This window comes from Manis pentadactyla, chromosome 2 (assembly GCF_030020395.1).
Source record: "Manis pentadactyla isolate mManPen7 chromosome 2, mManPen7.hap1, whole genome shotgun sequence".
NCBI lineage: Eukaryota > Metazoa > Chordata > Mammalia > Pholidota > Manidae > Manis > Manis pentadactyla.
In genome coordinates, this window is record NC_080020.1 from 87,696,008 (window position 1) to 87,723,779 (window position 27,772).

Consider the following 27,772-nt stretch of genomic DNA (forward strand, 5'->3'; position numbering starts at 1 on the left):
GCACTACTGGCAAGGGACATCTGGGTTATTGCTAGCTGGGGGCTGCCATGAGTAAAGCTGCAGCATCTCTTTTGTAAACATTTGTACGTCACTAAGAGGGACAGATGGGTAAGAGCATAAAGGATCTGACCCAATCTGGAAAGGTTAGCGATTATTACATTCCAGTGCTTTTTGGGTGATGCTTTCTGAATCTCAAACCTGGAGGCTCAGGAACACTGCCTATGTCTGGGACGTCAGGGGGCTTCCAGCCTTTTCTCTCAGCCCAGGAAGCATTAAAGTTAAACATCTAGCACTGGCTGGTGTTTGTGTGTCTGGCCTGCTCATAAATTAGTAAGATACATTCCTGACTACACTCGTAGTTAGGGCAAGTACTATTCTGTAGGTGTTTCTTTTTTCTTTTTGGCTGTCCACACCCAAATCCCTTCACACATTTTGGGAATTCTCCAAGTGATGACTCTTGGTAGGAAGGTCAGCCTGACTATTGAAGCTCAAAGGCACCTTTGCAACTGGAGCATGGCAAGTCACCCAGGTACGTTCCATCAGTTCACTTCTTACTCTTAATCATCTGAACCTGAGTCATGAGGGCTTCTAGCTTCCAAGGATGGCAGGGTTTGTGGTGCACTTGGCAGACACAGAGGGCAGCAGGAGTGGAAGGGCAGTTCTCAGCAGATGTGATGTCAGGTGTGGTTTTGGACATTATTCCTGCTATATAGCCTCCAACTCAGTTCTCCAGCCCTCTGAGGAATTCTGGAAGCTGCACAGTAAATGAAAATAAATTCCTCTTTTCCTTAAATTGGCCAGGTTTTGTTTCTGTGGCTTATAACTAAGAATGTTGGATGCTAAATCATCCTATCAAAATTCCTCTGTAAAGGATGATTACAAATATTTGTTTTAATTGGTAGCACGAAAGAGTGTTTAGTGTAAAAAGAACAACTTTGTTTGCTTCTTACAATTGAAGTTGTCCTGGTAAACACTTACATGGGTCTAACATCTTGCAATAACTGGTTCCTCCAAAGGTTATCCATTAAACAAATTACTTCACAAAGCAAACAGAAGTCTTTAAATACCTACCTGGAGGTGGGGTCCATGATAAGCTCTTTATATCAGGGGATTTTTCCCTTTTCATAAAGAAGAAAGGAAGGTGCCAAATCTGTATCCTGTTAATTAGAAAATATTTCCTGTGTTCCCCAGCCTTCTGCCCACTCTCTGCCTTTGATAACTGGCATGTAACTGTGTGACTTTCCTCAAGTCAGTTGAAATGGAAATGCTATCTGATGTGTCAGTGCTTTTGTGGAGCTAGTAGGCTGTACCAGAATATAAAGACCTCCAAAGAAGCCCTCATTATGTAGTAAACATATTCATTAGTAGCTCAGGTTATTTTGAACTATATTTCTAATGTGAAGTTTTTAATGATAACATTATCAGAAGAATTGTAAAACTTAATGTAAGGATTTTCATAGAGGTTTATGGCTTACAATATGATCTCAGGTACTTTTATGTCATCTGATCCCATTGCACCGAGGAGTTAAATGACTTACCTGAGGCCATACGGTGTGAATCTAGAACTCCCATTCTTTGCTTTTTCCACTATGAGTATCAATAATTTTAAAACAATAATATAACTGAATTGCATTAAAATAGAGAACATAGCAACTAAATTCAGAAAAAGTACATATCTAGTTTTATTCTTAAAACACAAAATACTATATAATAAAAATTTTGTAAATACTAAACTTTCTTTATATAATATGCCTATAAAAATATATACCTGAGGAAGAAGAGAATGAAAGGATAGCCCCGAAACGGTAGCAATGGCTGACTAGGGGCAGGGTAGAATTATGTGCAATTTTGTTTGGAAGAGTTATGGTGTGTTTGGAAGAGTATGAGCTTATTTTTATTTTCCAAATTTTGTACAGTAAATGAATTACCTATGTGCTTTCTAAAAAAGCCTTTTGTTATTAGTCATTTTGAAATTCTACCTTTAAATTGGCCAACTCATTATCTAACTCAATGAAAAATGTTTTTGAATATCCAGCCACTACTTATTGAGGCAGCATCTTCCTGGTATTTTACAGACATTATTCCACTTAATTTTTACAACAATTTCATCAAGTAATATCGAGTATCCTCATGCCACTGATAAGGAGGCTGACGCTTAAGAGGGTCATCTGTCCAGATCACACAGTAAGTCATGGAGCCTCGGCTGTCGTGGGTCCAAAAGTGCCCTCCCTCCATCCACAGGGCTGAACCACCCCTCCTACTTTCTATCCCTGGTTTCTCTATTATAGTAGAGCTGCTCTATCACATGCTGGTGCAGCCTCTCAAATACTCTTCCTTAAAAACACATTTAAAGTATTAAAGGAGACAATTTTTAAGTGATCGTATGTATCATAAAAAGACTGGAAGGATATGCTGCAAACAGTATATATAACCAAGGAAGGGAACTGATAGTGCTGGGACTTTTATTTTCTAAACTTTTATATTCATTAGTGTTGTTTCCTTTAAATAGTTTTCTACAATAGTTTTTTAAAAAGATGAGAGGCAGAAGAAATTACAGGTTTTTCCTGTATTACCTTTTGAACATGGGTGCATCTCAGTATCAGGTTCACTACACAAACCTTTTCTAGAAATGCACCTAACAAAAATGTGTACTTCATCACCAACTCCTTTTCTCATTTAGATGTCCTGTTAGACAACAACTTCAGGATCTCTACCTGTTTCACTGACTACTGTATCTTCAATGCCAGAACACCCGGCCAATGAAAGTATTTGGCACAATTGGCAAATGAATGAAGTATATATACTTTCCTCTTTTTATACTTTTTAGACATACTGACATATTCTCATATTAAATTCCAAGTTAGAATACATGTTAAAGTCAGATAAAAGAAAGAAAATGTATGGGGAATTATCTTTGCTTCTGATTCCTACAACTTACCAAGGTAGCTGTTAGGGGTTGAATTGTGGCCCCCCCTCCAAAAAGATATGTTGAAGCCCTAACTTCTGGTACCTCAAGAATGTGGCGTTATTTGGAAACGGTCTTTGCAGGTATAATTAGTTAAGATGAGGTCATACTAGACAGGGTGGGTCCCTAATCCAATACGACCAGTGTCCTTATAGGAGGACAGGCCTCAGAAGACTCCGGGAGAAGTCCCCGTGAAGACGGAGGACTGGGGAGGTACATACACAGATGAGCAAAGGAACGTCAAAGATTGTTAACATGCCACTGAAAGCCAGGAAGGAGTCCCCTAGAGGTTTCAAGATGGAGCGTGCCCGTCTTGCATTATTTTCTGTTGTTTTATGCCACTCAGTGTGCGGTACTCTGTTATGGCAGCCGGAGGAAACCAACACAGTGGCCTTGGCTTTGAATTCTTACCAATAATGGGGGAGAAGGAAATTGTTACCTGAACATTATGACCTACAGGTTTTCAATGACTTTCCAGTTAATTTTCTGATAACCGAAAATATTTTTAAGAATATGCCCAGTCAATATAGGAAGTTAGAAACATAAACAATAAAGGACACATACAAAACAACAGGTCATTGAAATTTTAATATGCCTAGGTATTGACATAAAAAAATTTTTAAATCAGTGTTACATTGTTTTTTTCAAAGATTAACATTTACAAATGTAGTAAAATAAAGTTTTGCAAAGTTAAATTTCTTTAACATTTCATTTCAATATTAATCTAACTTTTTTCAATCTACCAAAATGGTATTATTTCACCTTAAAAAAAAAAATTTTTTTTTAAGCAGTGGTGTTCTTCCTAAAGTGAAATATTAACATGGAATTATGTAATATGTACAAAATGTAAAACAGAAAGTGAAGTGATTCTAGTTGGGGGGCTTCTAGAGAGGGCCTCACACTGCCTACGTGTCACTTAAGATTCTTAGGGCCTGAGCACAGTCTGAACCATGGAATTAAAGTATTAACAATAAATACTAAGACTTCACTGACAAAGAAAAACTAGGAAATTTATTCAGTAGCCAACACTTGTTAAGCCTCTGCTTTACCAAATGCTTTGCTTTAGTTATATCATCCTAAAAAATCCTTTGAACATTAAGTGTTTAAATGGCAGCTATATTAAGCAGAAATTTTCTATACTTGGGAAATTATAAAATAAATGCTGCTGAACAGGATCTAACAGCAATGATTTTTGAAAACATTTTCAGCAGTCCATTGTTCATATTAACAAAAATAAAACATTTTTCATGAATAAAGCCCAAAGCTAAGATAATTCTTGGGAAGATGCAATATCCCAATAAATCAAATCAAAGGGAGATTCTAAAATGTAACATCATGAGGCCTTAGGCTGGACAACCAAACAGGATAGAAAAGGTAACAATATTCACACACTCTTTCTATTCAATGTTTAAAGGATTGGCTGGGCTGTGGAGATGTGAAGATATGTGCAGAGATGCTGATTAAAGATAGGAAGGCTGCATTGGCCTCCGATGGGCACAGAGTCACAGGGAAGCATCTGCTAAGGCTACAAGCATCTGTTATTAACAGAATAAAAATGACGTCACAGGACACACGGCCTTAGGTTAGTTGGTTAAGTTTTGCTCATTAAGGACCTTTCTTTGAGATGTATTCTAGGTAGTTTATTCATTTCACAAACACTAATGTAGTACTTATAATGTGCCAGGTTCTGCTCTGAATGCTTTACAAATATTAACTAATTTGATTGTCATCAACAACCCTGTGAGGTAAGTACTATGATTAGCTCCATTTTACAGATGAGGGAACAGGCCCAGAGGGATAAAGCACAGTGCCCAAGATCATAAGGCTTCAAAACACTGATCTCAGACTCAAACCCCTTTTAAGGGAAGAGATGACACCTTTGGCTAGGAAGAGACATTTGTCCTATAAAAATCCTCGAACTGGCCTGAGTTCTAGGAAAAAGCAGCACCAGAATGGACACTCCTCCAGCTTATGAGAATGTCAGGATATGATCTCTGAATCACTTTTAATTTTAACAAGATAAAAATGAACTGTACACAGACGAATCCAGGACTTTGTTCTCAGTAAAGGCCCTTAGAAGTTTGAATTTGTTTTGAAATGTCTGAAGTGAAATCATACAGTTTTAACACTGCATACCAGCTAAACAACTACCAGCTGATTCAGGAAGTACTTGCTTCTTTATCACAGAGATGAGCATAAAAAATACTGAATAAATATTAAGTTTGATATAAAAAAATTGGTTTCAAATAAGGTTTAAGAATAACCTTGAACATCCCAATTCATTATTTTATCGTATTCCTGAATTCTTTGCTTTATGTGAGAAAGTTTATTCTTTAGATAATCACAGCGTTCTTTTTTTTCCAGAAATGTAGGATCCTGGAAAAGAAAAATAGCTGTTATTTCAGTCCCTTGTTTCCTCAGCCAAGAACAGAGAAACACACATTATCACCCAGAACATGACCCTTCATAGCAGATTCTCCTGCAGCAGATTTCAAAGTCTGCCTACTAACAGTTAAGCTCATGTAAGAATACTATTTTTATTACTAGAGATAATTCTTGCCAACCCTTCATTGTATATCAGTCCAGATTCACTTTTAATTATGCATTTTTTCTGTAGACTTAATTTTTTTAGAACAGTTTTAGGTTCATAGCAGATGAGAGTGGGAGGTAGAGAGCTGAGGCACCTTTAACTTTAGTAGCTTAAAATGCATACAAAAGTAAATAGCAAGTATAGAAAAGGCTAATGAAAGTTCTCTAGGCTAATGAAAGTTCTCTCCAGCCTCTACTGATCTGTGCAATTAAGTAAGAAGGGAGTTAGAAACATGTAAAATAACTTAATCTTTTTGAAAGAAACATGGGTGAAGAGGTTTATGTGCATGCTCATTTCCCTGAGTTGCTAAGCCAGGACAGCAGAATGTATTCAGGACAGAGATGGGAAGAAAAGGCATCTAGCACCCACCCATGCTCCCTAACAAGTAACATCTTAAGAAATACAAAAAAAGAACTCCTTTAGTTAAAAGAATCTAAAGTGTCTATTGCCACAATTGTACCTGGAAAAGAATATACTTTGAAGAAAATGGTTTTACTCACATTCTTTTTTTTCTTAAACTCTTCATGAATTCTTGAAATTCTCTCATGTTCCTAAAAATAAGATAATGTATACTTAAACAAAACAATTTATTTAGTCAACTTATATCTCAGAATGTCTCAAAGGACAATGGCAATCAGAACAGAAAACAGTTTTTTACCTAAGACCATAATGAGAACATTCACACAGAAAATTCAATTCACTGAACAAATATTTGAGGGCTTACTATCTTCGAGGCACAAGGATCCAGGGAGAGAAAGACCCCTACATGCATGAAACCAGAACTGAGTCCAATGCTATTGCTTGCCAGCTGTCTGACCCTTGGCAAGATATTTATCCTAAGACTTAAGTTTCTGTATAAGAAGAATGGAAATAATAATCATTAATTACCCCATAAGGTTGTAAGAAGATTCACTTATTTGAAATGATCCATATAAAGATCCACATTAGCTATTATTAAGTATCACTCTCATCCTCTCTTAAAAGCTCTTTTTCAAGTTATTAAATACTGGGATTGAGAGGTTGAGATTATTCAACTTTGCAAAATAGCTAATATAAGGTTCCTTATAACTTTATTCTAAGTTCTATAATAAATATGAACTTTGTTAAGGAGTCAAGACAGTCTATCCAAATGGATTAGACTACTAGAGCAATGTAAATCTATGCTTTAGCCATTGTCAGGCACTGTAAACCTAATACATAAAAAATAAAATGTTATAATTTATAGTTCTAAAAGCCTCCCTGAGAACATCTGCCATCACTTACCTACAGCCTTTCCCAATATATTTTAATTCTTCAGTGTCTTTTACATACTGAGATCATGAGTTTCATTTGTCTTGGCTGCTTCCCAGCAATGAGATGAACTTGGTAATTCGATTGTCATTGTATTAACAGGTCCTGGATGGGGTTAAACTAGCTGCCTGGGTGGGGCCAGGGTGCTGTGCTGGAGGCACAGCAGAGATGAGAGCTGTAAAACCTATCCCACAGTCATCAGAGAAACCGAATTTAAGAGGGTCAGACCAGACGCTTTATTTTGAGCAACAATCCTACTTAATGGGCTTAGTAAAGTCATGTGATTGTTTACTTTTTCAAGGGTGCACAGCCAGGTTTGTGAGGGAACCCGCACTTCCAAACAGGACCACTGGGCTCTGAAACACCTGCCTCAGGATGTGCTGGGAATGAAGGAGCCTTGCTGCCCAAGGCAAAGTTCAGCCTGTGGCCAACGGGAAGGTAACTTCATGATACAATTATATTTCTATTTTAGATAAGGACTGGAGGAGACATCACATCTAACTGTGGCCCTATCATTTGACTACTTTCTTGCTGTGCCATGTTAAAAACCAGAGGAAATGACTACTGCCACTATTATGTGGAAATATCATGGAGGACCCAGTCTCTCGGCTCCTACAGGGATCAGGACCCTCTCACCCGCCAGCTGCAGCCCCCAGGCCTGAGCCCTTGCCCATTCATACAAATCCTACAAACCAGAGACCACTGGGCCTTGGCTCAAAGACTACACCTCACGGTTGAGTTTCTCTGCATCATGCCTGTCAAGCAGCTTGCTCTTCCCAACCTGTGCTGATCCAGATTCCAGGGGCCTGCCCTTTCCTGCCTGCACGCCCTTGAGGGCCTCTAAACTTGGCTGCCCTGCTTGGACCTGTGGACCTTGCTTGTTTTCTGAATGGTACTACTGACCCTTGACCTGCAGTATTTGCTGGATTTTCCTGCTTCCTTGTACTAGCGTCTCTTAGCTAACACTACTTGATTGCTCCAGGATTAGGAAAATGTCACTGTTCTACACACTTGGCTTAGATGCTCATAAATACAACTGATCTAAATGTACACTTACAAGTCTGTGGCCAAAACAAAAATGCCCAACTAATACGGGTCTTAGGAGGAGACTACAATGTGTGTATATATTGTATATACATACATTAATTTGTTTGACATTTGGTAAAAAAATACTATATGAGTTTTTAAAATTTTAATTACATAAGTAATAGATTTATATGTCTTCCTTAAAAAGGATATGGTACTATGCACCTATGTTCAGAGAAGCATTATTCATAACAGCCAAATGTGGAAAGAACCCAAATGTCCTTTTGGATAAACAGATAAACAAAGTGTGTTATATTCATACAATGCAATATTATTACTCCAGCACAAAAAAGGAATGAGGTGCTGATTCTTGATACAAAATAGATGAACCTTGAAGAAATTCTGCCAAGTGAAAGAAGCCAGACACATTAAGGCCACATACTTACCATTGCATTTGTATGAAATGTTCACAGTAAGCGAATCCATACACATACAAAGTACATTAGTAGCTGTCAGAGGTTGGAGAGAGGTGGGAATGGGGAATGAGTGCTAATGGGCATGGGGTTTCTTTGTGGGCTGATGAAAATGTTCTAAAATTAGAGAGGGTAATGGTTAACATTACAACTTTGTGAATATACTAAAATCCACTGAATTGTACACTTAAAAAGCATGAATTTTATGGTATGTGAATTACATCTCAATAAAAAATGTATGTCTGACAAAAAATGCCACCAATTATTAAGGCACTTCAGAGATATTAAAAATATGCGGGGAAAAAAAGGAGAGAGAGAGAACATTATACAAAATGCTTGAGTCCCCTGAGACTGCCATCTGCACCTTGGTTTTCCTCTCTCCACAGTCAGTCTGGCAGATAAATCCAGCGGCTTGCGTTCGCAGCTCCAGCCCACTCCCCATGCTTCCCCACTGTGCTCTGGGCACCTGGGCTGGTGACTAACTACGTGTGAGAGAATGCACAGCCCCTGGCGGCTCCCTACATCCCGCCCACCCCTTTGTGAATAAACCTCCCTCAAATTACCTTAGTGTGAGTGTGCCACGTGTTTCCTTAGAGACCCTGACTGACTCAGTATGTATCTTAAACACATTTATATTTTACTAAAATAAGAAAATAAAATACTGATTAATGACTGAAGGCAAATGACATGATTTGGATTGCAATCTTGACTAGTCACCTTGAAGATCTCAAATGACTTTCCTAGACACAGACAGCAGATGTAGAAGGCGATTGCTTCTTTACATTTCAAAAAAGGTCAGATTTTGTCCTTCCTCTATCAATGCACCTCCTAAGCAGCTGCAGGCACTGACCTGTAGGTTATCTGAACGATGTGGCAACCTGCTCATCACTGCATCCAGCTCATCAAGCTTCCTCAAGACGGCCTGAACTTCGGCAGACAGCTCTTTGTACTCTGAAAACTGGTCTTGGAACACAGCTTTATAGCGTTCTCGTTCATCATCTGTCTGAATCATCGGGTATTTCCTAAGGGGGAAAAAAGTTTTAACTTTTCCACTAATACAAGCTAAATGGAAAATCAGGTTAACTTATTCCTCACTGACCACACTGTTCCTTCAGTTCTATACACTACCTCTCACGTAACAAACAGCTGTTCAAATACAAATGGTTTCAAGCAGAGTATTAATTTGGAGACAAACTGAAAAACGAAAAGTCCAAATGGAACCTCTCAATTTCTACCTTGAAGGAGGATTTAGAAAGATACTCACGCCACATAGTCGGGCATCACAATAGGTTTAGGGATGTGGCCCGGGGGGATGTGCCCACTCAGTAGTTCAGGTTTCATTCTTGTTGCTCTCAATTCTTTGAAATTAACTTCTTGGTCTCTCTGTCTGTCACCACAGCTGGCCATTTCACACTACAGTTAGGGAGAAAAAGAGGATTTATTTATAAGCAGGGGCAGAAGGAGAAAAAAATGAATTTATTCTTAGAAGAAAATGGAGGAGAAAAGTGGACAGGTATTACTGTTACACTTCAGAATTACATTTTATAGTCATGAGGCTGTTCTGAAGGTTTCTGTAATGGCTAAAGAGAATCACACTGAGACATGGGGGTATAAAACAGGCTAAACACCCTCTGGCTCCAGCCACGTATATGTCAAAATTGAATGAGGACATGTCAAATGTGGAGTCTGATGTACTTTATTGAGGTATTATATCCCAACAAACTGTAATCAGGGGTAAAAATATAATGAGTGTCCTTAAATGGAAAAAAAAAAATGACACTAAAACTAGAGATAAATCAATCACAAAGTAGCCAGTGAATAGTGTTCATTATCTGAAAAAGAGAGCAAGCAAATCCAGAGGAAAGGGGTGGAGGTCTCACTTGCCCAAGTATTCTTTACCTGTGATTCTCTGAAGAGGGCTAGCATCCTGGAGGTGGTGGGCTAAGTCACCCTGGTTTCTAAACGGGAGAACTCCTAGAGGTCTTTTTAATAAAAACTGGTGCATTCCAGAGGTGAAAAGAACACAGGGTGAGATGGCTCAGGAAAGAAGTATCAGGGGACAGGCCTTAGGAGCTCAAATAGCCAACAGAAGGGGACAAAGTGGGAGCAGAAGGCCCAGGGGACTCACTCTAGAAAGTGCGGCTATGCTGGATGTGCAGCTCGGGGGACAGGAAAAGGCTGCTGGGGACCCCCCTGGGCATGCCCAGACCACCACCACGTTGGTAAGGCTGCTGGATGCCAGGAGAGGGGTTCCCCTGCCACATACAGGAGCAGGGTTTCTGAGATGTTATGTGAATTCTCCAGTCTCACAGCTATGAGGTGGAAAGGCCATGACTAAAACCCATAACTTTTGGCTCATTGATATTTTAAATGAGTAATATGAGAAAGGTTCACTTAAATGTGTATCACTTAATCGCAAAGTTTCCTCAAGTCTTGATAGCATACTGGAAATGAATTGTGACGGGCAGGGCAGGTATTCATAGAGCCAGAGGAAAGTTCGCCTGTGCTCGGGCACATGGGTTCCTCTACGAGCAACAGGTTCCTCTCCACCGATGCCTTGGGCCTTAGGACACACTTGCAGAGTTAAACTTGCTGAACAAAACGGAGAATGGCTTGGAAGGGTCCCTACTTCACCGACAACAAAATACAGAGCAGAATCCTAAAACCTTGCTCTTTACCTTGCCAGCAGCTTTAAAAGCCCTTTGTTTCCTGATTTCCTACCTCTGAAGCTGCGTTTAGGGTCTGGTTTTAGCACATTGACTCACTGGATAGCACAGCCTGTGGAGGCTGCTAACTGACCCCAGGGAAGATTATGAAGAGGGACCTGCATCCAGGGCACTAGGTGGAAGGGGAACCAGCAAGAGGCAGGAGCGCCCCAGCCACTGGGCGCAAAACAGTAAGGAACTCCCGAGGAAACAAGATTAAACGAGAGTATTTTCAGGAAGATGTTATATGGTGGTTAGTGTCTATTCTTCGTTCTCTGCTGGTGAGGATGCTGTTTCTTCATCCTGATGAATTCCTCCTATTTGTTTTAATCTTGAAAATGGGTAGTGGCATTAAAATCATGGGAAACTATTTTGTTTTAAATAAATGGATTTCTATTCCACGACATCCCTCTTTAGCAACCATTTTAAACAACCATTTAACAGCCCATTTCTCCCGCAGCTGGCAGAGGAAGCTGCTGCGGACATGTGACCCTCAAGCTGGCAAGCTCAGATTTCTGGTCAAATTCATTAATTCTGCCCAGGTATCACATAGGCAGGAGAGTCCCCTAAAGTTTTTTCAAGAAGGAACTATTCATTTTCCCTATTTGCCCATCCCTAATCCCAATATTTACCTTTTAATATAATGAGGGAGTAATTCAGAAGTCAGAATGTTTCCACACAGCCTACTTCATCTTCTTTAAATTTTTATTTTTCTGCTCTTAACATTTTCTTAGACTTTTTGGATGAACCCCACTCACCATCAATTCAGAAAACCTTACAGGGAAAAACAAAATCTGACACTAGACTTGAGACAAAGAACCAAAACCCCTTAGGCTTCCACAGGAAGGGCCAGCCAGGCTCCAGCCCTGGGTCATACCACTCTCAGACGGTGCTCCTGGTCACAAACCCAAGGCCCCAGACATCACGCAACCTTCCTTCGCTTCTAGCAAATCTACAAATCTGTCAGCAACTAGTAGAAGTGCTTTTTTGTGCAGCAGGAGAGAAGTCATTAAATAATGCTATGGATATAATTACTAAGGCTTTCAAATTAAAACATGGGCTGAATGAATGTGCTGTCAAATTAGAAACAGGAGAGCTAGATATGTGTTTCAGGGTGCATTTGTCAATTTCTGATTCTCTGTCCCTCTGAACATATAACGTAATGAAGCACAGGCCCCAGATCCCAACCCACACCATCACTTTTGATGCCCTGACTGCACTTTGACTTTCCTGACTCAGAAAAGAAATATGCTCATTACTTAGGGATTTATTAGAATTTGTTTTTGTCTCTGTTTGATCTTAGTTTATGTCTGTATATTATTTCTTTTTAAGATGGTCTTATTTGCTTTTTAAAAACTGTATTTGTTAAAATACAAAATAAGAAGGGACAGCCTAGCAGATAGTTCCAAATAAGGGACAGGCAACTTAAGTTCAGAGAGGTAAGTAATTTCCCCAGAATCACAGAGTTTGTAGTACTCCAATTCGGATTTGCCTGATTCCAAAGTTTATTTTCTTTTCATCACACTTCACTGAATCTCCTGCGGTAGTCTGACAATTCTTCCCTCCTAAGAACAAGGAAGGGGGAGTAGGTGAAAACCATCCCCAATGAGAAACTGGAGATCCAATCTTTTCTATAAAGTTTCTTGTTGATAAGTCAATAAAAATTCCTCGATTAAGCCATGAGATTCCCTTTTTTTTATACCCCTCCCCGAGATTCCCTTTCGCAGTGGTCTGCTTCTAGAATATACCTAAATATGTTGGTCCACAGTGACCCATCTCCCAGGCAATGAGGCCTTTGAAGGGATGCTCTAACATTCAACTCCCATACCTTGAAAGAGCAGAAGTTAATTGGATTGCTATGGTTTTTAAAGGAGTCCTGGAATGAGGGTTCCAACTCTAGGTAAGTTATTCCTGACCATTCCAGGCCCTCTCAGGATCTGGGACCCCACACCGCCACCTGAACATGCTGGGCACCAGCTTTCTAGGGCAGCCTGAAAGAGGTACTCTGGAGCTCTCCAACTGAGCTTCCTTATCCTGCCCCTACCTGTGGGGCCTGCGGCAGCCACACTCTCACCAAACAATGACGCTGGCCACCTTATCATCTGAGGCAACTTCCTCCAATTCAACCACACCGTTCAGGTCGACTCTTCTCTGCACTTAATCTCATCGGTGAATCTCACCACTTCACCAGGAAACCCACACGCTGGCCAAGAATGACCACCACTGCCACATCATGGCCACACCGCCACTCGGTAAAAGCCTTGTCCATCCTGGTGTGAGCAATCAACATATGCGACGTGCACACCAGCTTTAACCCCGCAAGGCAAATAAATTCTTCTCTCATGTTCCCGAGGATAGTCTGAAAAATACTTCTTCACATTAGCACTCCGACTTGCTAACCCTGATATCAGATTATGATATCATCTGTTAAGAGTGTAACTTTTAGAAACTGAATTCCCTCATATATAAGTTTTTAGGTCCCTTTTCCATTTTAAACACTCTTTCTAATCCTGATCCATACTCTAAGCCAAAGTCCTTTTAAACTTGATATTTTCCATGCAGTGGACATTCCTTTAGGACTCCTACTGGGCTGTGATGTAGCAATGGCAGTCATTCCTGACCAGGGTTTCCACTCAGTACCTCTGAAGGGGTAGGATTTATCAGGGGTTAAGGCAATCCTGGCGATCCTGAACGAGACTACTGGCAATGGTATCTCTCCTTCCTTCCCTGTTGCTCCACAGCCAGTTGCCCTTCTAAAGGCAACTACTATTATCAGTTTCAGGTATATCTGATATGTTCATTTTAGACAGCCTGGAGTGAGCATCCATTTAGATTACTCTGATGGTTAGTACCACTGAGTTAGAACGAGTCTAATCAAATGTATCCTGACAGCAATAAATGCTGAATAAATGAACACTTAAACCTAAAATACAAGGGAATTAGGAAGCTAAAGTGAAGTACAATAAAAAGAAACAAAAAGCCACACACACACAAATTATTGCTCTAATTCTATGAACATTGCTTAAAGTGTACAGGTTTGTAGCACTAGGTCCACACTGCCTTGTGAGAGAGAAACTTTTCAGTATTCTGCAGACCAGCTAATACCAGCCACACTTGTCCCAGGCCTGGTCAGTCAAGACTGGCCAGATATATCTTGATTTTTAAAGATTTATGGATACATATATATAACCCCAGCACGGGTCAACTGTGATTCAGATGACTTCATATACATGTCTGAAATATTTAATGCAACTGACTCATAGAAACTGTGGCTAATTACAAACCCCAGAGGTGCCTTGACCAATTAACAGTGCTGAATTTGAGACATTATCATCCATAAACTGGTTTCCCCAGGAAATATCAGAGAAACACAAATCTCTAAGCAAGTTATTTAGTTTAGTTGTAGAATTCTTATAGCCTCATGCTCTTTTTTCTCTCTCACAGACACACACAAACTCATACAACCACATTCTCCTAACGTTTTGTCTGTGTTTTTCTTTTTTACTAGGTTTATAGCCCCTGGAAAACGGAGATGATGTTCCCTGTGGTATTTATATCACTGGCCCACAGCCTAGATGGCACATGTTTGTTCAATGAATGAATTAATAATGACACTGATGAATTAATCACACCATTCCTTGGATAGACTGTCACACATCCACGTCATAAATCCCTCATTTCAGTGTGAACAAATAGCATTTGTATGTTATAACATAGAGAATAACGTTAAAAAGACTTCATAAAAGTTACTTGCAAAACATATTCCATTAACAAAGAACATGTACAAAGCAGCAGTCCACCAAAATATGAACCAGATATGGGCAGGATATGAAAAGACAGGGAAGAAAATGCAAACATAACATGAAAAATGCTCAACCTCACTCCCGATAAAAGAAATGCAAATTATAACTATATTAGATACAATTTTTCACCTATCAAGTTGACATATGTCAGCAAATGCCCTAACACACTGTGCTGTCAGGGTGTGAGGAGCCTGGAATGCTGTTGGGAAGGGAAATTGATAAAATTTCTATTGGGCAGTCTGGAAGTAAAAAAAAAAAAGATACATCCCTTCTGTTCCAGAAATCTGCTTCTCAGAATTTATCTTTCAGATGTACTTGTACACATATGGAAGGAAGTATATACAATATGTATAAGGTTATTCACTGTAGCTTTGTTTTTGATAGTGAAAGATTAGAAACAACCTAAATATTCATTTATGGTTAAATAAATTATAGTATATCCTTCAAAGCAATACTGTGTATGCATTAGTTCTTTATATACAAACAGGGAAACATCTTAGAAATGTATTGTTACATGAAAAAACTAACAGACATAACAGTGTACATAGTATGTTACCATTTGTGTAAAACTGGGAGTAAACCACATATATATATGGTGGAGACAATTAGACAAACTGCTTTGAATTACCTACATATTTTATTTATTCCTTTCTCCCATTACCTTGCACAATTAAAGAGTTTGGGACAGTTATACCATTAAACTAACAGAAAAAAGCCATATATACATATATATGGCACACACTTCTGAAAGGAAACATAAGATGGTGATAACACTGGTCACCTTCAGGCAGGACTGCTGGGAGGTGACATGCAGGGGTGAGAGGAGACTTTGTATTAGAGACCTTTTTGAATTTTGAACCAAGTGAATATACTCTCTTTTCAAAGAAACAAACAAATCCAATGTTTAGATTCTTAACTTCCTGCTTAGTAATAATGCCCAATCTATGGCATCTTACTATGCTGACGCAATGGTGGGGTGAAGACTTGATAATACGGGTGAATGTTGAAACTACAATGTTCTTCATGTGAAACCTTCATAAAATAGTATATCAATGATACTTTAATAAAAAAAATAGCATTGTCCCAGTGTGAACCTCTTAGCTTTGAGAGATACTCTGTGGTTATGTAAGGTGGTAAGAATAGGGAGAGCTGGATAAAGTGTATATGGGAATGCTCTGTCATGTATTTACAACTTTTCTGCCTATCTAAAATTATTTCAAAGTAAAGAAGTTTTTTTTAAGCCAATAAATAAATAAATAAATCATGCCCAATCTATTTAAAATGAACTTTTCAGTGAAGTAAAATTATGATTAAAATATATCAAATTATTACATACAGGTAAATAATTATGCTAACAGCATCCCACTTAATCTCCTCAGCAAACTTGTGAGGTAGAAATTATTATTGTTATTCCAATTTTACAGATGAAGAAACTGAGACCATGGGAAGGGTAAATACCTTGCCTACTGTCCCAGCTAGTAAATTCTGAAATAGGTTCTTTCCTAACAGCAAAATCTGACATCTGAAAGCAAGCTGAGAAGGATAGTAAAGAAAGGCAAGGAACTTTAAAGAGGCTGAAGGAGGTTTGGAAGAATCACCTTCCTTTAAAAAGAATTAAATTTTAGACATATAAAGGAGAACCAACTGTTCACTTGTATAAGCTTTCATCTAACCAAATGAAAAGGAGCTATAAATACCCTTGTCTAATTAGGCCCTTTTAATATTAGAAAAAGGCCAAAAGTCCTATTGTGAACTCAATGTAATATACTTTCAACACAGATAATCTACTCTGTAGATAAACAAATGAGAGAAAAGTATTTAACAAATGTCAACTTCATTCTTACCATTTTCCTTTTCAATGGCAATGATGGCTCACTTATCTGGAACAAAAAACAGTTTAAATGATTTTTCGAAAACATATAAAACTACAAATATTTCCACCCATTTGCATGCATGGCCCAATCTCAGTTTTACAGAGGTTAATTCGTCACTTGACAGATGTTCATCCTACTCTTCGGCGGTCTTTCAGTGGGTCAGCAGAGAACCAGAGGAAGAGGAATAACTAATTTTCTGTCAATCAGGAGCAGAGAGCTGAGCTGGAAACATGGAGATGGTGGAGACGATTAGGTGAATTGCTTTGAATTACCTAAAGATTTTATTTATTCTTGTCTCCCATTACCTTGCACAATTAAAGAGGTTGGGGCGGTTACACTATAAAATTAACAGAAAAAAGCCACAGGCCATTATATCTTTTAACTTTTAGAAAGTTATAGCAACACACAAACAGGTACAACCTATAATATCAGAGGTGATTCAAGTCTAATCAATAATTATGCAGTCTTAGAGAAATAAGTTTTTGTTGAGAAAGGGAAATGAAAGTATTATGTTGATAATTAGTCATATTCACATAGACTTTTGAAATGACATTAAGAACTCTGCAGCTATTAAACTTACATAATAATGAGGCAGTGTGTGTTTAACTGTTCTTTACTTTGTATACACAGATATAAATTTATGAAATATGCTTAACGTGTTGAGATAAATTTTAAGAAATAACTTTTTCAAGTTTTAGTAAGATACATGCATTTTGTAACAAGAGAATATGTATTATGTTGAAACATGCTCGCTCAGGTTCTCCATATAACATATAAGGTACTTGTTATAAAGTTGGTCATGTTTTCATTGTTGTTATGCATAAGATTCATGCAAAAAATTTAAAAACAAAACATACAGGTCAGTGGGGAAATACATAGGCTTAATGAATAAATAAAGACAGGATTTCATTTTTATCTATAATTTTGCCCAATATACCCTGTGCAATTGTATAGTAGCTAGGAAGTCTTGGAAAAATGGAAAAAGAAAAATGCATGAATAGTTGATTTAAATTTAAGAAAAAATTTAAGGTAAAGCTTATATTTTCAGTTGCATAGGAAATTCTATTCCACACTCTTCCTTAGAAGAGAGCAAAACATTAACTCCTTTCAGGATATAAGGAAGCCAACAGAAATATTCTAACATTTTTGCTACTATTCAAATAAAATAATTTTAAGCAGCGCTTTTATATAATTTTATCTTCTAGGTATTATTATTATTATTATTAATCCTCCTCCTTCTTCCTATAATTAATTAGTTAAATTCTAGAAATAAAAACAAGTGCAGGCAGAGAAGACAAGTAGTGACTCTGTGGCATCTTACTACACTGATAGACAGTGATTTCAATGGGGTATTGGGGGGGACTTGATAATATGGGTGAATGTAGCAACCACAATGTTTTTCATGTAAAACCTTCGTAAGAGTATATATCAATGATACCTACCTTAAAAAAGTGCAGGGTTCCTGTCTGTGGGACTCAACAGATTTAAATAAGAACTTTCCTCCTGTCACTGACAAATTACGGTTCTTTATTAAGTCTTACCATACTAAGGAATCAAGATTGCTCTCAAACTTACCTTAACAATGAGGCATTTATTTTACTGTATATGTTATTATGCTTTGCAGAAATCTAGTGTCTACTTGCAATGTTATATAGTACAGTAACACACCAGAGTGTGTTTCCCCAGTCAGAACATGTCAGATACCCAAGCTAGAACTTCAACTTTGGATCATTTTAAAAAAAAGGCTTTGTATAAAATCTTTTGAGTACTATACATATTGGACAAGGGAGTAACAGGAAAAAAAATTAAACAAGTGAAAGACTAAAATTCTTTACCTCCTGTTGTTCCATGTATTCCCTGTGTCGCCGAGCTGCCTCATGCCTCCATAACTTTAGGCAAACCAAAGCACTAATGAGATAAACGATCATGGTGACAAACAGGAAGATCATCGCTGCTATCTGTCCTCCTTCTACCCGGCAGAACACTGCATTCATGGGCGTATTAAATAATGGATAGTAGCAGAGTCCACCTCGGTTGGTATCATTCACATAGACTATGGCTGCGGCCATATACAAAATAAACAATGCAACGTTAATTCCAAATTCAGTTAGGGGCCACCAATTAGAGTCCAAAAGAATGGTCCGATAATACATGGACATGCCAAGAACCAGAATGATAATGGTAGTGATCCAGGCTAATCCAGCAACCACAAGTACAAAAGGGGTTTTGGGGCCACTGTAGTAATAGCCCCCGTACATACTGCCAAGACCACCAATGCCTCCTGTGCCATAGGACTGTGAATATCCAAACAAGTTATACCACTCGCTGTCCTTGTGAATGTAAGCTGTGACACATGCGAAGACGCCGGCCCCCAAAAGCAGCTCTACCACACCCAGAATCCGCAGCAGGCCTGCCCATGACTTCATGTAGGAATAGCGCAGGTTATATTCCTCCACCTTCTCGCTGTATGTGCGGGCCGTTTGTGTGTGTCGGCCTAGAGATCCATAGGGATCCTGGGAAAACATTGCCTCAGCCTCTTCCTGGGAATTCAAGGGTCCTTCTGACCCTCCATAAGGATCTCTGCAGGAGTTTGGGGGTGAACAGTGGTTTGCTCTTGCTGGAGAGGCTGGAGGTGAACACTCCACTCCATCGGAGATGTATCTGATGTCAGACACTGACTTTTCCCATTCAGGGTCCTTTTTCTTCCCTCTGAAGAAGTTCTTCCAGGACTCAGGGACAAAGCGCCTTACAGGTTTGAGATCTGGTGCTACAGTGGGTTCCTCTGTGTCACTTGAGTAGAAGTCTGGGCCGAATGGCGGCTGTAATGGGAGAGGGGGTGGTGGCAAAGGATCAGCGCTCACAGCCAGCTCACCGTTGTGAAGAGTCTGAAGGGTTCTTACGGTGCTATCTTGACAAGGCAAGTCCCCTGGGACCTCATCGTAGTGCCTGTCCCAATTCCTGGATCTTCCATTATTTGACGACATTTGTGATTTGTACACCTGTGGCCAAGGTTAAAGTTATCACTTAGGCTACGTTATTCATTCTTTCAATGGTGCTGATTTTATTCACTTAGTAGCAAGTGATCATATTTAGGAAACTAACATGACCATGTCCAATTATTATGCTATATAGAAATGACAACATAAATATGTGTATTTTAAACATATGGAACAATTATTTTAGCCAGGGATATAGTCATTGTTCTATGTGATTTTAAGGGCAATTGAAATTTTAAATCTTAACTCTGAATTAAAACATAAGTTCAATATACCTATGAGCCCATAAACAACAAAATGTAAAAACTAAAAATGAGACTAAATTTTAGTAATACAGGATGCTAACACATTCCAAGTGGAGCCCTTTCTTCAAACATTTAAATCAAAATATGTAAGAGCTTGAGACACCAAACTCTGATGGCTCAGCAAATACTTTTATTACCTGGAATCTGCTCTGGAATGGCCCAGGGGAAGCAGTCTGCTAAACACGGGGAGTGAAGAGCCCCTTTCCTACTTAAAACAGGGAATTCAGTTTAGGGGGTTGCTTCTTCCAATCTAAAATACTAACAACTGGATGCTAGATTTAAAAAACTGAATTCTCAGAGAAAAAAAAAAGTCACCAAAGGTTAAGATTCTCAGAAGTACAACACAGAGCAGCAGCAATGGCCGCGTTTATCACTCTTTCCAGAGCAATTATCTAAAGGTGATTTGCTGTCACCGTGGAGACAATTTATCTTAGAAGAGGTTTGATTCACCTAAAAAATGAAGCACAGAAGGGCACTTTTACTAAATCTGTTGGATGTCCTTCATGATATCAGTGACCTGAACACATATACGGTAAGAAGGAAACTATTTGCTAACGTAACTAGTAGGCTTAAGGCACAATGAATTTCCCCTTCATATTGCTTATCAGTAAGTATTTATTGAAGACTCACTGGGCACATGGCATTGTAGGTGGCACTACGAAAGCCTCAAAATTTAGGTGATAATCCCACCTTTATAATGTTGAATAATTTAGAAATTCCTAATACTGTGGTTTTTTTCTTTGTGAAATGGAGATCTACACTCAACAAACATTGACGGAGCACTTGCAGTGCACCAGACGTGCTGAAAGGGTGTCAGTGAACAAGCAGCGGAAATCCCTGCCTTCATGGAGCTTAAATGCTAGTGGGAGTGGGGTGTGGGGGGTGACAGATGATGGGTAAGGGAAGTGAAATATACCGGATGCAAAGGAACAAAGTTATGAGAGGTGAAAGGAGTGCACTGTGGGCAGGGCGTTACAATGTCAAACAGAATGACCTGGGAAGTCTTCCTAGAGAACGTGACATATGAATATAGAAATGAAGAAGGAGGCAGCCAGGCAGGTATCTAGTGCAAAAGCCTTGAGGCAGGAGTGCCTGGCATGTTCAAGAACCATTAAGGCAGACAGGCCAATGTGGCAGCAGCAGAAAGGGTGAACAGTAGAACTGAGACCATGTGAATCATTAGGACCTTGAAAACCACTGGGAAGGGTTTTCGCTTTTCCTGGGAGTGAGGTGAAAAGCCATTAGAGGACTGAGAGTAGAGGACCGACATGATCTGACTTGTTTTAACAGGATCACTCTGGATGCTGTGTTGAGAGTACACTCCAGGAGAGAAAGGAGAAAAGGTGGTGGTAGTGGTTGGGGGAGGCTAGCTAGGAGGCGACTGAATTAATTCAATGGACCACGGTAGTAGCAATGGAGCTAACAAGATAAAGACAAATTCTAGATACAGGGAATTGAAATTTTAAAATTAATTTTTGAATGTAAAATGTGGAAAGGATAGTAACACAAACCCTTAGGTTACCCAACAACCAGCTTAAATAATAATCAATTTATGACCAATTATCAATTATCAGTTTTCACTTATACCCCTTGCCTTCCTCCCTCTGCCAACATATTACTTTCATAGGAGAGCAAATGCTAGATATCAGAGATCCTTTCACCTGCAACATTTCTCCACCCCTCCAGTTTAGCCCTGGAGACAAGCAGCCTTAGGAGTCTGAGATACCTGCTGGAAATCCAGGTGATGCCAAGTAGGCACTCTACACGAAAAAGGTATGTATCCCCACAGACTAGATACACTCACCCAGGGAAGGGATGGAGATGGAGAAGAGGTGTACGTTGCAGGTCTAATGGGGCACTCCAGTTTTAGAGAATGAACTGATAGTCCCAGCATGGTGCCCAAAGTAAAGTGGCTCTATAAATGATAGCGATTAGCAGTTATTTTTGTCTCTTTGCCCTTTATTTGTTGTTAAAAAGTTCCCAAATGAAATACATCTTCGTAAGAAAAGGAGCACAAGCACCACATGTAAACTTCAGCATGTTTTTACATAAGCTCTCTTACTACCTATAACCTCTCTCAATATCTAATAAATACTATATATTTAAAGGATACCCCATTGCTTAATTTAAGTTACTGGTGAAAAAGTAGGCTTATCTTTATCTGTGAAAAGTGGCTTATTTGAATTAGACCACCCTATCCATGTCTAAATAAAAAGCACAAAATATAAACTTGAATTACGGAATAGCAATGTTTTAGAAGGGAATGATCAGCTCTATTTTTACCACATCTTAACTATCTGGACACCCTCTTATCTTTCAGGGCGTCACTGAGAGATCACCTAGATTCAGCTCGCGGAGGCACAGTGAGTCTTTGTTCTGTTCGGGCCCCTGGCTGCAGCCCGTGGAACACTATCCGGGAACGCCGTACCTGTGGAGGGAGGAGAACCGGTGCTCCCAGCAGTGTCACAGCAACCGAGCGTGGTCACCTTTATACGAACAGAATCACCGCCCTACCAGGCCTTCAGGTTTTGTTAAGCCCAAGAAACGGGCAGATTTCGGACGTTTCTAGGCTTCCAGGGGTTTGGAAACTGAGGGTTTCAGCTTAACCCACGAGTGAGCGCCACGGGATACGGAGCATCTTCCCTGGGACTCTCCCGAGTCCCCCGCTCGCCGCCTGGCCCCACAAATCTCGTTCAGCCCTCCGTTCTGCCCACGCCCGGTGAGTGTTCAGTCTTCGCGTTTCGGAGCGAAAATCCACTCTAGTCTTTCCAGATCCCGCCCCAAAGTGGCCGGAACTAGGTTGGGGCAGACGTGCCCAGGTCGGGACAACCAGGAACCCGGGGCCCCGCAGGACAGCGGTTTCGCGACCGGCGGGGCCTGTCTCGCCGCGCACCTGTGTCCCCCGGACGTGGCCAGGCCGGGCGAGGGGCCCTCCCAGCTCCCAGGCCCCGTTCTCCCGGGAACCCTCACCCCTTGCCGCACCGGGGCCGGGCCTCGGCGGCAGCGTGTGGCTCGGCTGAGCGGCGTGCCCGCGGCCCCCGAGGCTCCGACGGCCCTCTCCGCTCCCGCCCACCTGGCCCGGGAGCCCGGCCTCTCCGCGCCCGAGCCCCGCTCACCTGCGCGGCCGCCGGGAGGAGCGCGCACGCAGCGCCGACACCGGGATCGGGCCCCCGGGGCGGGGCCGGGCGAGTTGCCCCGCCCGGCTATACCCCGCGGTCTCCAGCCCCCGACTGCCCCCACCTCCTCGCCTCCCTCGCAGCTACGGTGACCGGGCAGGCTCCGCACAGAGAGCTGTGGAAAGGGAAATAAGGGTGTGACTGAAATCTCATTGCTCGCTGCCATCATCTTCCTTCCCTATTTTTTGAAAAGTTTGGCACTGGATGAAGGGGATTTCATGTACTATGCCCAGTGATAATACATGGCAGACTGTACATGTTAGGAAATATTAAAATGAGAAACAAAAATTAATTCAACGTTTTAATTTCGATATAAATATGTAAATACTTTCCAAAAAAAATACCTAAAATATTCCACTATACAACATAAAAATGGCATCTGAGAAGCTGGAGACCATAAGGAAACTGAGTAAGGCACAAAGTTTATTTACACTCATAGTTGCATACTGAACTTTTATAATTCATATTCACAACCCCATCAAGTTTTTGTATTCGGAATTATTCCTTCACATTTTCTGATGTTGGGCATAATGTCCAAACATGCTTCATACACACTGACCTTCACTTCCAACACCACTCTCAAGACTAAATAAATACTAAAGAAAAAAATTAAGATATATTTGAAGGCTTGATCTTCTATTTACGTCAAGATGACAGAAGAGTCAATTCCTTGTGCTTAAGTATTAAAAATGTGAAGAATTAGGCTGTAATTCCCTTGAAAGCATATAATCTCTGTTCAAGTACCACTGAATAAAACTAGCGGGATGCTGTCAGGTAGCAATGTGACTGGTGGGCTGACGTCTATGTCCCATCGCTCTCATAGTCTTCTATTGTCATGTCTTCTTCTTCCATGTCTTCCTGGGCTGAAAAGGACTGTGGCTGGCTGGCCGGCAGTTCATTCCCACTATTCTGACTCAAAGGAAGGGACCAGGTTCCCGGTTCAGCGGTTTGAGTAGGTTCACCCAAAGCTTCCTCTGCAGGCTGCCCTTCATTAAACTGGGCTTCATCTCCACTGTCTGGGTCTATCATTCCATGCTCCCAGTCAGTCAGGGCTTCCATGTGCAATCTGCCAGATTCATAATGCAGGCATTAATAATAACCAAAGGAGGGGATTCCTTTAAACTCACACGAGTGTGGTGATTATGAAACCATCTCCTCTAGTCTCTCATTTACCATCAATGTGCTCACTGTTTAGCCAGGTCCTTTGGTTTATTTGACAATATAAACAAAGTACAAGGGAAATGACAAACTATGAATAAATCACTATGCCTTACAAGTGAGTTGATGAATGTCTTAGTAGACGTTCATACAAATTAAAAAGTACATTAAAAAGAAAAGAAATAAACAGAAAAATGGGCATTAAATATGGACAACTTATAGAAAAAAATACAAATAAATTGTTCAACCCAATTTGTAATTTTAAAAATGGAAATTAAAATAATGACCTACTATTACCTTTTAAACTAGCAAACACCTTTTAAAATAATAAAAACCAGTGGTGGCAAGAGTTAGGAGAAAAGAACACACTGATACATTGTAAGTGGGCATAAAATTGGTGAGATATTCATGAAAGTAATCTCATAAAATAGAACAAAGACCTCAAAAAGGTGTGTAAACATTGATCCAGCAATATCTAGGAATTCATCCTACATAAATAGTACATGCTATGCATGATGATTTAGCTACAAGGAAGGCTGTAGTAATAAAAAGTTGGAAATAAGCTAAATGTACAAAAATAAGGTGTAGGTTTAATCATAGGAAACTGAAGCTATTAAATATTAACACTGAATATTAAGCTAAACATCAACGTACAATACTATCAATAGGGTCAAAGATAATGTCAAATATGGTTTTCATAAAGGAAAGATAACAGTCTCTATAATAAGCATTAACATATCTGCCTCCCAAGTCGTATCAAGTGGCTGAACCAATAATAGTGGTTAAAACATGGTTTAAAAAAGCCCTTTTCAAATCCTTTAAAAATGCCTGAGTGCATAATTTGACCTTACAAATAAGCTAAGTAGAAATACAGGTGTTGTGTTAATCACTGATATTATCCCAGAATCCATTTTGCAATAAAATTAGTATAAAGATTTATGTCTATTTTTTCATTTGCCTGAATTTTCTATGATAAGGAAATAAAAAATGTGGTGCTTCTGATAGTTCCTGACCGTTGCAGGTTTCAAATGTAGGCTAAGAACACCTCTTGGCAGGAAAGCTAAAAAGAGGTTTCCAGATATCTAAGATTTGTTGAACTAGAGAATTTGAAGATCCCTCTGTCTTTGTGATTCCATGATTCTATTTAGTCTGATACTCCATTGTGAGTTCATGAAAATACACTGTTACATGTAACAAAATGATAGGTTTACAATGCAGTCATATGGTCTTTAATCACTGGGTTAAATGTATGTATGGATTTTACAAATAATATTGATTGTATATTGAATAAATAGATAATACAGCCAACAGACATTTCAGTAACAGCTCTTTGAAAATTAAAATGATCAACTTACCTTCCAAAGTGTCGCTTCAGAGGAAGCCTTCCAATATCTTGGATAAAAGAAATCTGAGCTGAAACAGAGATTTTAAAACTGCTGTAAACAGACATTTCTCCAAAGAAGATAAATAAATGGCCAATCAATACATAAAAGTTGCTCAAAATCACCAATCATCAGGAAAATGCAAATCAAAACCATGTACTACCAATGTGCACCCCTAGGATAACTATTACTAAAAACAAAACCCCTCCAAAAAAAATCAGACACACAAAACAAAAAGGTTTGGCAAGAATGTGGAGAAACTGGAACCCTTGTTCCAATTATATTGCTGATGGGAAATATAACATGGTGTAGCTGCTATGGAAAAGAGTAAAGCAGTTCCTCAAAAATTAAAAACAGGATTACTATAGGACCCAGCAACTCCACTTCTGAGTACACACCCAAAAGGACTGACAGCAGGACCTCAAAAGAGTTATTTGTACACTCATGTTCACAGCATTACTCACAACAACCAAAATGTGGAAACAACGGTCTGATAGATGAATGGGTAAACAAAACATGGTATACATATAAAATGAAGTATTTTCAACCCTAACAAGGAAATTCTGACACATACTATAACATGGATACACCCTGATGACAAACCAAGAGAAATAAGACAGTCACAAAAAGACAAGTATTGTATGAATCCCCTTATGTGAGGTACCTAGAGTAGTCAAATTCAGACAGGAGGCAGGTGGTGGTGGTGGGGTTGGGAGGTGAGAGTTAGTGTTCTGTGTGTGTAGTCTCAATTTCAGAAGATGACAAAGTTCTGAAGACTAGTTGCACAACAAGGTGAATATACTTAGCACTACTGATCTATATACTTTAAAATGGTTTAACATTGCAAATTTTATGTGCTGAGGAAATATATTCAAAAAAATCTAACAGCGAGAGTCTGTGGCATATTAGCCATGACCTGCTCCTTCCCTTCTTCAGTTTCAGGGAGACTGTATTCCAGGTGAGTGCAGCCAAGAACATACGGCTCCCTCCTGGTGAGTGCGGCCAGCCAAGAGTTTGAGGCTCCCTATCTCAACCCATCCTCCATCCACAACATGGAAGCTCTACCCCAGTGGCACAGCAGACTAAAAATACTGCTTCCTCCTCGAACTGCAATGGCCCTTGCCCCTCCCCATTTGTAGAGCGGAGGGTCCATACTAGGAGAGAACAAGCTAAACTGAGACTACCTCCAGTTGAGCACCCTTTGAGAATAGCGGCTCAGAGATTTTTGCCGAGGGCAAAGAGGCATTCCACAGGAAAAGAGAGTTCAGAAGTTGTACCCAAAGGAACCAACTTTACTTGAAACAGAGTAAGGGGAAGCTCAAACTTAAGGGCCCTCTTTAAATCAATGGTTCCTTTTAATTAACAGCTTTGCTAAACATCAGCCAGCTAGTGTTCATCAGCAAGAACCAGAAAGAGACAACTGAGAAGTCTTCCTTGGATCAGAACAAACCAAACTGAAGGAAAGCCTACAAGGCAACTGCCCTTTATGCTTCAAAAATGTCATGGATGAAAAAGACTAAGGTACTGTTCAGATCAAAGTAGACTAGAGAGACACAGCAACTGAATAACCAAATATATTGTGATCTTGCACTGGATTCTGGACAAGAAAGAACAAGTTTTTGTTATTTTACAAAGAACATTATTAGGACAACTGGCAAAATTTGCATGGAGTCTATAAATTAGATGGTAGTAGTATATCAATACTAATTTTCTGATTTTGATGTTTATACTGTAGTTACATATGAGAATGTTCTTGTCTTCACAAGTACAGCTTAAATGTTTAAAAATAATGGGCATGTATTTAATTTACTTAAATATAGTTCAGAAAAAATATGTATGTGTGTACGTGCATGTATGAAGAGAGACAAAGAGAAAAAAAAATACACCAAAAATCGATCAATTTGGAAACCTGGTTAAAAGTACACAAGAATTCTTCTGTACCATTCTTGCAACTTTTAAAGTTAAAAAAAAATTAGTATAATCTTTACTCTTAAAACCCACAGATGAAACTGATTGAAGGAAAGCAGAC

General features: G+C 39.6%; 2 protein-coding genes across 8 annotated transcripts in view; both read right to left on the reverse strand.

The window, feature by feature from the left end:
• Positions 1 to 3,538: 3,538 nt before the first annotated feature.
• Positions 3,539 to 23,265, reverse strand: MARVELD2 (MARVEL domain containing 2). 5 transcript variants are annotated; one of them, XM_036887814.2, is made up of 9 exons: positions 23,144 to 23,265; positions 22,367 to 22,455; positions 21,832 to 21,942; positions 18,562 to 19,725; positions 16,697 to 16,732; positions 9,609 to 9,757; positions 9,195 to 9,366; positions 6,056 to 6,106; positions 3,539 to 5,341 (listed from the first exon to the last, which is right to left on the reverse strand). In XM_036887814.2, exons 3-9 carry the CDS (start codon positions 21,919 to 21,921, stop codon positions 5,219 to 5,221), a joined length of 1,785 nt encoding a protein of 594 aa, XP_036743709.2. In that variant the 5' UTR covers positions 21,922 to 21,942; positions 22,367 to 22,455; positions 23,144 to 23,265; the 3' UTR covers positions 3,539 to 5,218. The 5 variants fall into 5 exon arrangements, with proteins under 5 accessions (XP_036743709.2, XP_036743712.2, XP_036743714.2 ...); XM_036887817.2 differs by lacking the exon at positions 21,832 to 21,942 and having other exon boundaries at positions 23,144 to 23,264; XM_036887819.2 differs by lacking the exons at positions 21,832 to 21,942; positions 22,367 to 22,455 and having other exon boundaries at positions 23,144 to 23,244.
• Positions 23,266 to 23,491: 226 nt separating this feature from the next.
• Positions 23,492 to 27,772, reverse strand: part of RAD17 (RAD17 checkpoint clamp loader component) — a 43,393-nt gene continuing 39,112 nt past the window's right edge. For all 3 annotated transcript variants that reach the window (XM_036887753.2, XM_057494571.1, XM_036887754.2), the window contains 2 exons: positions 25,717 to 25,774; positions 23,492 to 24,269 (listed from right to left, as the gene is read on the reverse strand). In XM_036887753.2, the coding sequence (XP_036743648.2) occupies positions 24,005 to 24,269; positions 25,717 to 25,774 (323 nt within the window). In that variant the 3' untranslated portion in view covers positions 23,492 to 24,004. The remainder of the gene's footprint in view (positions 24,270 to 25,716; positions 25,775 to 27,772) is intronic.